The sequence below is a fragment of the Vespula vulgaris genome, chromosome 21, assembly GCF_905475345.1.
Source record: "Vespula vulgaris chromosome 21, iyVesVulg1.1, whole genome shotgun sequence".
Lineage (NCBI taxonomy): Eukaryota > Metazoa > Arthropoda > Insecta > Hymenoptera > Vespidae > Vespula > Vespula vulgaris.
In genome coordinates, this window is record NC_066606.1 from 2,072,073 (window position 1) to 2,084,580 (window position 12,508).

The 12,508-nt window shown below is 31.4% G+C and overlaps 1 protein-coding gene across 2 annotated transcripts in view; it reads left to right on the top strand.

The window, feature by feature from the left end:
- The window catches only part of LOC127071335 (protein TANC2), a 48,429-nt gene that overhangs the window by 8,519 nt on the left and 27,402 nt on the right, over positions 1 to 12,508 (top strand). For both annotated transcript variants that reach the window (XM_051010483.1, XM_051010485.1), the window contains exon 2: positions 1,193 to 1,368. In XM_051010483.1, coding sequence (XP_050866440.1) covers positions 1,272 to 1,368 — 97 coding nt within the window. In that variant the 5' untranslated portion in view covers positions 1,193 to 1,271. The remainder of the gene's footprint in view (positions 1 to 1,192; positions 1,369 to 12,508) is intronic.

Sequence of the window (12,508 nt, forward strand, 5' to 3'; positions counted from 1 at the left end):
GATAAACGACAACGATAATTTCTTTTACACCGTATCATAACCTTTCTTTTCTCTTCATTGTTTTTTTTTTCTTTTTTTTTCCTTTCAAAAATTTCTTTTCACGACGTTTCTTCATACCATCGCGATTTAATTTCATAAATAAAGTTTACTTACTTGTACTTACTAGAACTACAGTTGGTTAGATGTATTTGCAAGTGTTTGATGTCAACTTTGAACTTCGACACAATCCAAGAGAAAAGTATAATCCAACGTCCTTGAAAACGAACAAACGACTTATGAACTTTCGTTCGAATTTATTGTTGAATTATGACGTACGAATTCTTGAAAGAACTTTATTACTTCACCACTTTATGAAATTCGATCGTATCGCGGACAAAATCTAGCCACGCTGACCATTTTGTAACAAATTCTATCGCGAAATTCTATCTTCTTTGCAGTTTGAATTTTTGCTTTAACGAAACTGACCACGAGAGACCGTTTTTCTTTTTTTTTTTTACGACAGAGCACTCTACCGACAACTTTTGGAATTAAAAACGTATAAAAAGAAAAAGAAAAGGAAGAGGAGCTGTTTTCACTTCGTTCTTTCTTTCTTTTTCTTTTTTCTTTTTTTTCTTTTTTTTCGTCGATCTTGTCGAATTATAACATTGCAAGAAAAAAGATACCATTCAATTCCGATCGTTAAGAATATTTCGTACAAAAATTAGCAACGAGTGCTATGTTTGGCACGCTGATTCATTCGAACGGTGCGTAGACGTCGCGTGGGAACTTTGAATTTTCCTTTTTCGAAAGATACGTTTTTGTTTCTCGCGTGGTGTCCTCACAAAGTCAAGAATTCAAATAATTTTCAAACGTTCTCTCTAACTGTGAGTATTAATGTAATCTCTAAACCGAGTATATAATCGGATTCTCGTGAAATTATTTCTATATATAAAACAAATAGTATATTTCTTTTATAGGTTAGTACAAAAATTACTATTCAATAATTTTCATAAAAAATAAATAAATAAATAAATAAATAAATAAATAAATAGATTTATCCATTACCAGTTAAGATATTGAATTTTAGGAAGATTATTTGCTAGCAAATAAATATATATTAATAATAAAGAAATCTTTAATTTATAATATATTAATATCAATCTCAATAATTATTGTAACAATCAAATTACATTACTACTTCTTTGTATTTTAGATTTAACGTGAATGCATCGAGAAAAAAAGAAAGAAAAAGACAGAAAGAGAGAAGAATCGTTCGAGCGAATTATTGAAGAATGAGGTCGAGAGATTCTGTCGTTTATACTCCAGTTTCGATTGGTCCGGACACCGACGACGAAGAAACATTGGTTAACGCGGAAGTCTACAGTAATGGTAAGTTTGGAAAAAAGAAAACGAAGAAAAAAAAAGAAAAAGAAATTCGTTGGACAATGAAATAAAATTCGTTTCAACATAAACGACAGATAATTAATTAATTAAATAAGAGAAATCACTTATCTTTATTAATACAAAAAATTTGTATTTCTTTTTCTTCTTTTCTCTTTTTTTATGATTACGCATTATTGAAACTTATCTTCGGACGATATTATCGACACGCGTATACTCTGTCGATAATATCGACGATAATATCGGTAAAAAAGAAACACGCGTAGCGTTATCATATAAACCCGTGTAGATTCTCCAGACACGATCTACTTTAAAATGGCGCTGTTGGCACGGTTGAGGTTAGTGGCCTCAACGTTCGAGCAACGATTGACGTAAGAAAGGAAATCGCGAGATAAGAGGAACGGAATAAAGAAACGAAACGAAACGAGACGAGACGAGACGAAACGAAACGAAACGAAAGAAATCGATTTATCCTTATCCAATCCTATTTATAACATGATCGTTTTACGCGTGATCTCGTAGTTCGATTTATTCATTAAAAGGAAGTAATAATCGTTAAACACGTGATGTTTAACAATTAATAATCGAATCTAAATACTAAATGAAGATAAAAAATATATATAGAGAGATTTTACGTTCGTCTGAATGTTATTTCACTTTAATGAATCAACGAGAAATTCAATTAGACGTACTCCACTTTACTTTCGATTGAAAACCGTCATAAAGAAAAAAGACCAAGAAAAAATAAATAGTTCAAACGAGTTACTGACCAAAGACAACTCTAGTCATAGATCGAAAACCGAATGAAAAATTTAAATGACGAGAAAAAGAAAACGTTATATCGTGAGTCAGACTACTCCTACACGACTTCCGAATTCAAACTTTATTCTTCGAATACGAAAGTATCGAACGAAACTACGACCATGTGGGTGTGATAAAAGAGACAGGAAACATAGATACATAGATTCGTGTATACATACGTACGTATGTAGACGTATAGGTATGTAGGTGCAATGTCAGATAATTCCGAGCGTCAGGCTCCGTTTTAGGAAATGCCGTGTCTCCTATCCCACGAAAACGCAATCTAATCGCTAATCGTCTTCTTCGAACTATTCGTCATAACTTTGTCTCTTTCTCTTTCTCTCTCTCTCTCTCTCTCTCTCTCTCTCTCTCTCTCTTCTTCTCTTTCTTTCTTTATTTATCTTTGTGTCTTTGCAAAAAGAAAAGAAAAGAAAAAAAAAGGAAATCGAAGAAACAATGGGAAATTTTTTTTATTGATCGGGTCAATCGATTTATCGATATCAGCTTGAAGGCTTAGAAATTGAGAGCTATACTTATATACCTATATATACTTTTATATATATGTATATATGTATATGTGTATGTATGTATATACACACATTATCATTATTATTAATATATATATATATTAATATGTATATATATTACTATTATTATTATTATACATACATATAATTATTATTATTACTATATATGTATGTATGTATGTATGTATATATATGTATATGTATATGTGTATATATATATATATTTAGTAAAAGGCCGTTAGTGTACTTTCACGAGAGTTGAATTTATCTCGTCACGTTCAATTAGAAAGCAGCGGAAGTTTCTTGACGTTGTGGGAACTATCATCTAATATCCACGCCATTGGCAAATCTTTATGTATTTGTATTTCATCTTGACGACTTTGCCATCGTCGTCCTCGTCGTTTTCGTTTGCGTCGTCGTCGTCTTCGTTGTCGTCTTCGATAAACGATAACGAATGTTACGAGAAAACGAACGAACTCTTTTCATTCGTTCATAAACCCGTAACATCCGAGGTATTCGATAAGTTTTATCAATCTTGGCGCCGTCTGGTCATTGTATTAATTTCTCAATCGTTTTGTTTATATAGTACGATCTAAACACACATACATACATTTATATATATATATATATATATATATATATATATATGTTTATTATAAATTAAGGATCGATTGTATATCTCCTTTGTTAGAAGTAATAAAAAAAGAATATACATTTACTTTTTATGTATAGACTTTTATAGATCTATTACTTTTTATAGATTTGTTAGAATATATATACATATTTTTTATTTTTTATTTGTATTAAACAAACGAGTTATTCAACTTAATTTCTAATCAAAACTACTCGTTCGATCGAAAATTTAAAAAACAAAAAATAGATTATTTATGACAGATCTGTTAAAAATTACGAGATTAAATCGTAACAATATAAATAATAATAATAATAACAATAATAATAATTCAAGATATTGCATCGATAAAAAAGATTAATATTAAAACACTCAAGTTGATCAATTTTGTTTTTCTCCGTGCATCCTATCGAAAAACGATTCATACTACACACGTACCTACATATGTACATACGTACGATTAGAGAAGAAAATAAAAATAAGGATTAGCTGTTAAGATATAATTTCAAAAGAAAGGATCACGAAGTTTGTGTCCTCGGTCATGCAGATCATCAGACTTTCGTTCCTATTCCAGGCACGCACAGTCACGTACTTACACACATAAACCTGCACTTTATACACCTCTCTCTATCTCTTTCTTTCTGTGTATACATAGTTCAGGTAGGTATATAAAACACGGACAGGCTCTCTCGTTTGTTCTCTTCCTTCTTCGTCACTCGTTTACTGCTCTAACGTCGGCATATCTTTTCAGCGACCTCGTAAGATCCACAATCTCTGGCACGTATGTAAGATCCTTCGAAAAGGGACGAAAACGAAACAACAGAGATAGATAGATAGATAGATATAGAGAGAGCGAGAGAGAGAGAGAAAATAAACAAATAAAAAAAAGAAGAAGAAAGAAAGAACCACCACTTATAAAATTCAAAAAAATTTGCTGTCGTAAATAAGAAGTGTTTATTTACACGTAAAATGTTTTCTCTCTCTCTCTCTCATTCTATCTTTTTTTTTTCTTTCTCGTGAACCAACGTGTACTTACGTTCGTAAATAATATCGTTACATACGTAAGTTACATACGATATTTACGATATCGTATACCTACGTAAGTACTTAGTTACTTACTTACTTACGTTCGTCCACTTTGCAAAACGTTTCAAATTATTCTACTTTCTTCTTCTTCTTCTTACGTGCTAATATACGAAAAGATTTCGATTTGTAACATCGATTGTTCTAACGATGTTACGTTTCAAACGTTTAGTAGTTATCGCATTGTTATTAGATTAGTCAATCCTTTAAGATACGCTAATCGGATCGGATCGGATCAGATCGGATCTGAAATTTCATCTCTCCTTCCAACCACCCACGAATACTGCTGCTATTAAAAATTGTTCGGATATATTCATACGGTAGCAATAACGATGAATCATTATAGTATGATATCATTATAGTATCGATTAAAGAAATAAATGAGACACGGTTCGATCAAAAAAGAAAAAAAAGGAGAAAACATTGAAAGATTAACTCGTCCCATGAATCGAGCGTAAACGTAAATAATACTTACGTGCATACGTGTACATCGATTTTTAAAAGTTTTTCCATCTTGAACGTTGTGTCCCGACACCCGGTATACGAATATATCCAAAAGAGATGGTAATCTTTTGGTAGAATGTCGGTCGGCGTTCGCTTACACGCTAGCAAGTCCGGACCCTATCGTAACGATCTACCAAGCTTTTTCTTTCGTGAGAATCCGACAATAAGTATAGACGTAAGTAAGTACATAAGTAACTACTACTTATGTACCTGAGTTAAACTCACTTTCTTACGTATTTATTTACATACAGAGTTACGTATTTTATTATTTTTTATTTATATTACATTACGTATTGTATCAAAAAAGAAAAAAAAAATATATATATATATAAATCAACATAAAATTGTAAAATTGCAAAGTATATTGGTCTAACGTTAACGCAATGATATTAATAATCGTACGAAGAAAATAATAATCTACAATAATAGTCTATAATAAGAAAGCACTACTTACCTAAATAAGTACGTACTTATATACTTACTTACTTACTTATTTACTTACTTACGCATTAAAAAGGTATTAAAAGCGGTAGTCATACGACGCCATATTGGTTACAACGTTTTGCGGAAATACTCCAAGAGAAACATAAGGACATTATATATTCACTCGCAGTCTTTTATATCGAAGTGATATCACACGTGTGACACGCGTAACACGGATAATAATAATCGGGCCAACGATATACCGTTAATAGCGCGATAATTAACCGTCGTTTTAAACGATTTATAATTCGATACGGTAAAATTACTTCAATTAAATTCTCTCTTTCTCTTTTTTTCTTTCTTTTTTTTATCTATCTATCTATCTATCTATCTATCTATCTATCTATCTCCATTTCTATCTATCTATATCTATTTCTATATATATATATATATATATATATATATATCGATTCTATATATATATATATATACACACATCTCTCTTTCTTTCTCTCTCTTTCATTTTACGTATCGCCTTGAAACAAAACGATATGAAAGAGAGAAAGAAATAGATAGAAAGATAGATAGAGATAGAGAGAGAGAGAGAGAGAGAGAGAGAGAGAGAGAGAGAGAGAGAGAGAGAGAGAGAGAGAGAGAGAGAGAGAGAAAGGTTGCATCAAACCGGCCCCGAGGCAACCGACTGCGCAACCTGCCACAGCATTTATACCAGGTGGAAACCTGGGTTCGTGTTACGCGCGCGCGTCACCTTCAAACAGATAAAAGTACGAGAGCGATACTTACGTTTTCTTATAGTCTCTCTCTTTCTCTCTTTCTCTTTCTCTTCCTTTTTCTTTTACTCACTGATCGATATTGTGAAAAGCAATAACACAGTTATATATGTATATATGTATGTATGTATGTATGAGTATACGTATATAAAGATGATGATGTATGTACGTATATACGTAATTATGTGTACGTATGAATATATGCGTGTGTATGAATGTATGTATGTACGTAGCTACATACGTATATATGTATAGACGTAAAAATGTATGTTACATGTGTGTATATATGTATGCATATATATATATATATATATATATATATGCATATAAGTATGCACACATAGTTATACATATAACTGTATGTATGCATGCATGTATGTACGTTCGTATGTATAGACGGATGGATGAATATATGTATGAATAGATGTTTATATAATTTACATAGTACGTATACACATACATACACAAAGAAGGAAATGCACGCATTGCAACTCCTGCTACTTGGGCCGTTCGATCGTACCTTTTTGTTCCTCGTTCCGCACTCGAGTTCACCCCCCATACAGTTCTCGTTTTCGTGACTCTTACAAAACTGACCGATCATGTTACGAGCGTATACGATCAATTCGTCAAGTGTGTATTTATATGTATCTACACACACGTACACATATGTGTACGTGTGTGTGTGTATATGTAGAGCGAGTGATATATCGAATAAATCGATATAGTCGATTAAGAGATACGTTATAATCGAAGATTGGTAGATACTTGTAAATAAAAAAAAAAAGATAGAAAAAACAAGAAAATTATTATAAAATATATGAAACGATATGTTGTATTAACTTCTTCTTATTTTTTATCTTGCTGAGATTCGTTGTTTTTTCCTTTCATTACTCTATTAAGAAAAATTCGATTTACCTATCTATATAACTAATCGATCGTATTACGATCGATTCCTCAAATATTTATTATATATACCTCTATATACACATACATTATCGATATTTAATGAAACTAATTCAACGATTATTAAAAGAGATATCAGTTTTGTCAGATTAAAAATTGTTACGTATCGATAAAAAAAGAAGCGTCGAAATTCGTAACATAAACGTGATCGTATCACATATAATATTATATCGAGCAGGATCTTTTTTTTTCTTCTTCATTAAAATTAAAAGAATATTTATTATCTATACGTGATTGGTATTCGTCTAATAACGAAATTTAAAAAAAGAAAAAATCGACGAATTTAATATGGAGACCGAATGATTTTCGATTTTTATCTAAATGTCTTATATTACTTAGTTAGTTAGAGTTGAGATAAATATTTATCTAGCACGTATCTGTGTATCTGTGTACGTGTGCTTTGCTCATTGCTCCCTGGTTACGCTGGGCTCATGGTTTTCTTACGCGCGCGCGCATAAGTCCAAGCTCTGGCTCGTTCTTACATTACGGTTCGCTTTCACGATCCAAGTGACTACCGACTCTTGAATGAAAGAAGGATACCGGAGGGAATGAATGAACGAACCGAGAGAGCCGGCACCGAATGTCGCTCGCACGAGCACACCTCGATGGAGAGCTACGCGAGTGAAGTGGGTAGAACTTGTGTGGGCGATCATGCTCTCGTACGTTTACTTATACTTACGGATTAACGTAGGTATATATGTGTGTGCGTGTACGTCTATAGATGTGTATATATGTGTATACGTAAACATAGATATATATATAATAAGTGTATGTATTGTAATAATATTATGTATAACTACGTATATCGCGTGTGTGTATATATGAATTACATATATAGGATATATGTGTTATATGTAATGTATAATATATATGATATGTGATATATATAATATTATCTGTAACTACGTATATTATATATATATTACATGTACGTATATGTAATAAACAATATATAATATATATATATTAATAATATATAACTAACGTGTAATGTTAATAATTTTTATATAGCATAGTATAGTATAGAAATATAATTTAAATAACCCATATATTAAATCAAAATATAATCGATAAACGTGGTTATTTTTTTTTGATTCATTTGTATGTTAAATGAAAGAAAGTATAATTCAAGATATAATAAGAACAATTATTATTAAAATAATAGTAAAACTATATATATATTATAAAATCAAAATTATAAAAATGATATTAATTATTTATAATAAATCAATTATAAATTACAAAAGATTATAAATGTGTAAAGTAACGTAAGGTACAAGTTAAGGAGTACCATATCTAAAATTTTTCTCGTCTTGTCTCGTCCGGTTCTTCTCTCTCTCTCTCTCTTTCTCTTTCTCTCTCTCTCGTTGATTTTACACACCACAAGAGAAAGATTCGCGTGGGCGAACTAGCAATGCATGTGTAGACGCATATCGATCCCGCTTTTCGACGGCATGCTTCTTAAAACGTACGGAAACGTGCGTGTTCCCTTGTAGTCGCACATTGAAAACGTCTCCTCGTCGAAAGTTGTTTTTACATGTTGAGGAGAATCGATCGATGGATCGATCGATTGGATCGATGATCTTACATAGGTACAAATAACGCATTAATATTCTTCGATCGTAAAACTCCGAACACTTTCTTCATCGGTTAAATTGAATGTCTGTAGAATAAGAATCTCATATCTGAGAACGGTTTGATCATTAATTATTTTATTGACGAATTATAATTTATTTGTAGTCGATACGTTTATAAATGTAAGACGTATAATTAGGTGTTTCATAAGAAAATATTAAAGATCATTAAATTTTTGATTATATCGGAAATCAAATCTTCGTTTAATTAATCTCTCTGAAAAATATTTAATATATAAAATTATCAAAATTTTATATATATATATATATTTTTTTTTAACAGAAGAGATATTTAATTGGATTTTAATTTATAATCAATCCTGCGCATCGGAAAAAAATTACGAAAGGTTCTCGATGTTTTGAAAAAAAGATAATAAAAAAAAATAAAAAAAAAATAAAAAAAAAATCAGAAAATAAATCAATGATAATGAATTTCTTCTTAATAGGATAGAATATCTAGGTCTAAACGATCAGTATACATCTGTTAGGGTTACGCAGGAAATTCGTTCTGTTCGTGGGCGAACAATCCCATCGCATCGTCTGCCATCGTGACGATTAGCGGAACGATTTAACGTTTAACATTGCCCACGCATCCAATTGTACCTAATACGACTGTGGAGTTTAAAGTAACGCGAATAATAATTTCCTACCACCGTACGATTCTTCGACACTTCTCAATGTACATACATAACACACACACACAAAGAGAGAGAGAGACACACACATCATACATAATATATAAATGCACAGCAAACATTATATATATATATATACACACTAGCACATATATATATACACAGTGCATTATATATACACACACAACATAACGTAATATACATAGCTACATACATATACATATATACAGTACGTATATATATATACACACAGCATACATATATAGATATATGCATGCACGCGTACTTACACATATTTATTTAAGTATATATGTATGTATGTACGTATGTAAATAAGAAGTAATAATAGAATACGGTAGTAAATCTTTTATCTCTCCGAGTTCCTTTTTCCGTATACTTGACATTATCCCTTTACTATTGTTTTATTCTTCCTTTTCTTCTATCTTCTTTTATTTCTATTACGAGAAATTCAAATGCGAGAATGTTCGACTTAATACGTAATAATCAAACGTTTTGTATTACGGAAAATAAAAGTATATACTTCAAATGTAGTATATTTTATCGATATCGATTAGTTATGTATTAAATAGGTTATGTTTAATTAGTCTAACGATCGATATTTTATATCTGTTAATTAAATGTAATAATAGTAGATTTTTCGATTGTTCATAAGTTAAAATTAATTATTACTATTATCTCTCTGTTTCTGCCTCTCTTTCTTTCTTCTTTGCTTGAAACATCGTATTTGTTGATGACATCATCGGAAAAATCTTCGCAGTTTAAATTAGCAATGAACGAACGGTAAATATGATGGAGATTCGATTTTATATTATAATAGTTATATATAAATCGTTTAACAACATACATATATATATATATAATAATTTAACAAGTAATATTTTATCAATCTAACCTCACACAATAATATTCTAACTCGTACTACGTATTAACGTTTATTTTTTACGATTATATTTTACTTTTATTACTTTTTGCGTTTATAGTCTAATTGCGCATTAACGATAATGAAACGTATACTAATATTCGTGCTAAAATATTGTTCATATCTTAAAATTAATTATTTCTACTATCTTCTCTCTCTCTCTCTCTCTCTCTCTCTCTCTCTCTCTCTCTCTCCGTATATATATAGCGATATATATAGGGATATATATATATACATATTATACATATATATTATATATATATTACATACACTACACGCACACGCACCACATAATCACGCGAAATATTATATTTGTCGATGATCATACCTGAACAATGTCGATCTTTCTACAGAGAACATAACCAACAAAGATGTCTTCTTTTCTTTCTTCTTTTTAAACACCAAATATCCCGTCTTACGAATCGTACGAACCCGTATAAGGACCGGCTTTGGACACACTCCGTTGCATTCTCACTTTTGAATGCATTTGATCGAAAGAACAAGAAATATATCGCGACGACTGTGATACATACGATTTGCGTACTATTCCTTCTCCGTCCTACGTCCATACTAATCACCAAATCGTAACACGTACAATCTTGTAGTATCGAAAAAGAAAAAACCAAAACAAAGCAAGAAGAAAATTCAAAAGATACCAGAGTAATAGAAGGAAAAAAGAAAACAATCTCGACCTCGTAAGAGGAACACACGTACGCAAACAAACAGAGTTGATCGTACGTGACATAGAACTATGTTATTACAAAGTTAACACATACGTACATATATATATATACATATCCAACAGAATTGATCGTACGTATACATTGAACTATATTATTACGAAGTTAAACACACATATACTTATATATATATGTATATGTATACGTACTCAAATATCGGCCATTCGACGAGGATCGAAGACCGTTTAAGAAAGGCTACTCTCACTGTAGGAAGATGAGGGGGATGAGTGGAAGTAAAAGGTAGAGAAGAGAGAGAGAGAGAGAGTGAGAGAAAGAGAGAGGGAGAGAGAAAGAGTGTGAGAAGAAGGAAGGGTGAGAGGGAGTGAGACTCGAGCGAGGTGCTCGTTTAATTACCGATGTTCGTTTTGCGTGGGTCTTGCCTTGGGTTGCACCGGTGCAGACTTGGATCCCGGTCCGCCCACCCGCATCCGCTGCACTGGCCTACGTGGAAAGGTGCAACGTCTGTGTATGTATATATGAATGTATGTATATGTGTAATGTATGTATGAATGTATGATGTGTATATATATATATGTTCATGTATGTATGAATGTATGATACGTATCTATGTGTAATGTATATATGAATGTATGTATATGCGTGTGTATCTATGTGTAATTATGTATGAAGTATGTACGAGTTATCTATGAACGTGTAAATGTTTGATTTTAATATACATATACATACGTACGTATTTATATGTATCACACACACAACACAATATCTGTATATATGGATGTATGTATGGATGGATGGATTTGTAATGTCGCGTCGCTTTAATGTATATGTATATATACATACGTACATATTATATATATATATATATAATTGTATATTTTAATATAGTAATAGTAATATAGTAAATACTAATAATATTATATAACATTACATCTACGCCTTAAATATCGATACTATTCTCTGCTTACTAGTTTCGTTACTTTTTTTACGAGATTTTTTATTCCGTCCTTACTTCGCATTACCTTTCTTCTTCTCTGTTTTTTTTCCTTGTTCGTTCGTTCGTTCGTTCGTTTGTTTCTGTTTTTTTCTTTAATTTTCGTTTCTTCTCTCTCTCTCTCTCTCTCTCTCTCTCTCTCTCTCTCTCTCTATTGGCTCGCACTCTCTTTTTCAATTATTATTACTCTCTTTTCTTTCTCCGTTCGTTCGCAATATTACGACGTATTTTGTTATCTTTTTCTATCTTATGCACGCGCGCATTTATACACGTATACGAAGCACGAGCGATCTCATTGCTTTCGCGGTACGTAATCGAGGTTCGAGAACGTCACGAACGATCCCAGAAGAACGATCACATTGTCGTGATAAATCGTACGATTCGAGAGGAATCGAAATAAAAGAATATACTTTTAATCCGTTTCACGGTATTTTACTTTATTCGTATGCAGTAAATACATACGTACCTACGTATTCTACGGTTCGTAAAAAGGAAAAAGAAAAGAAA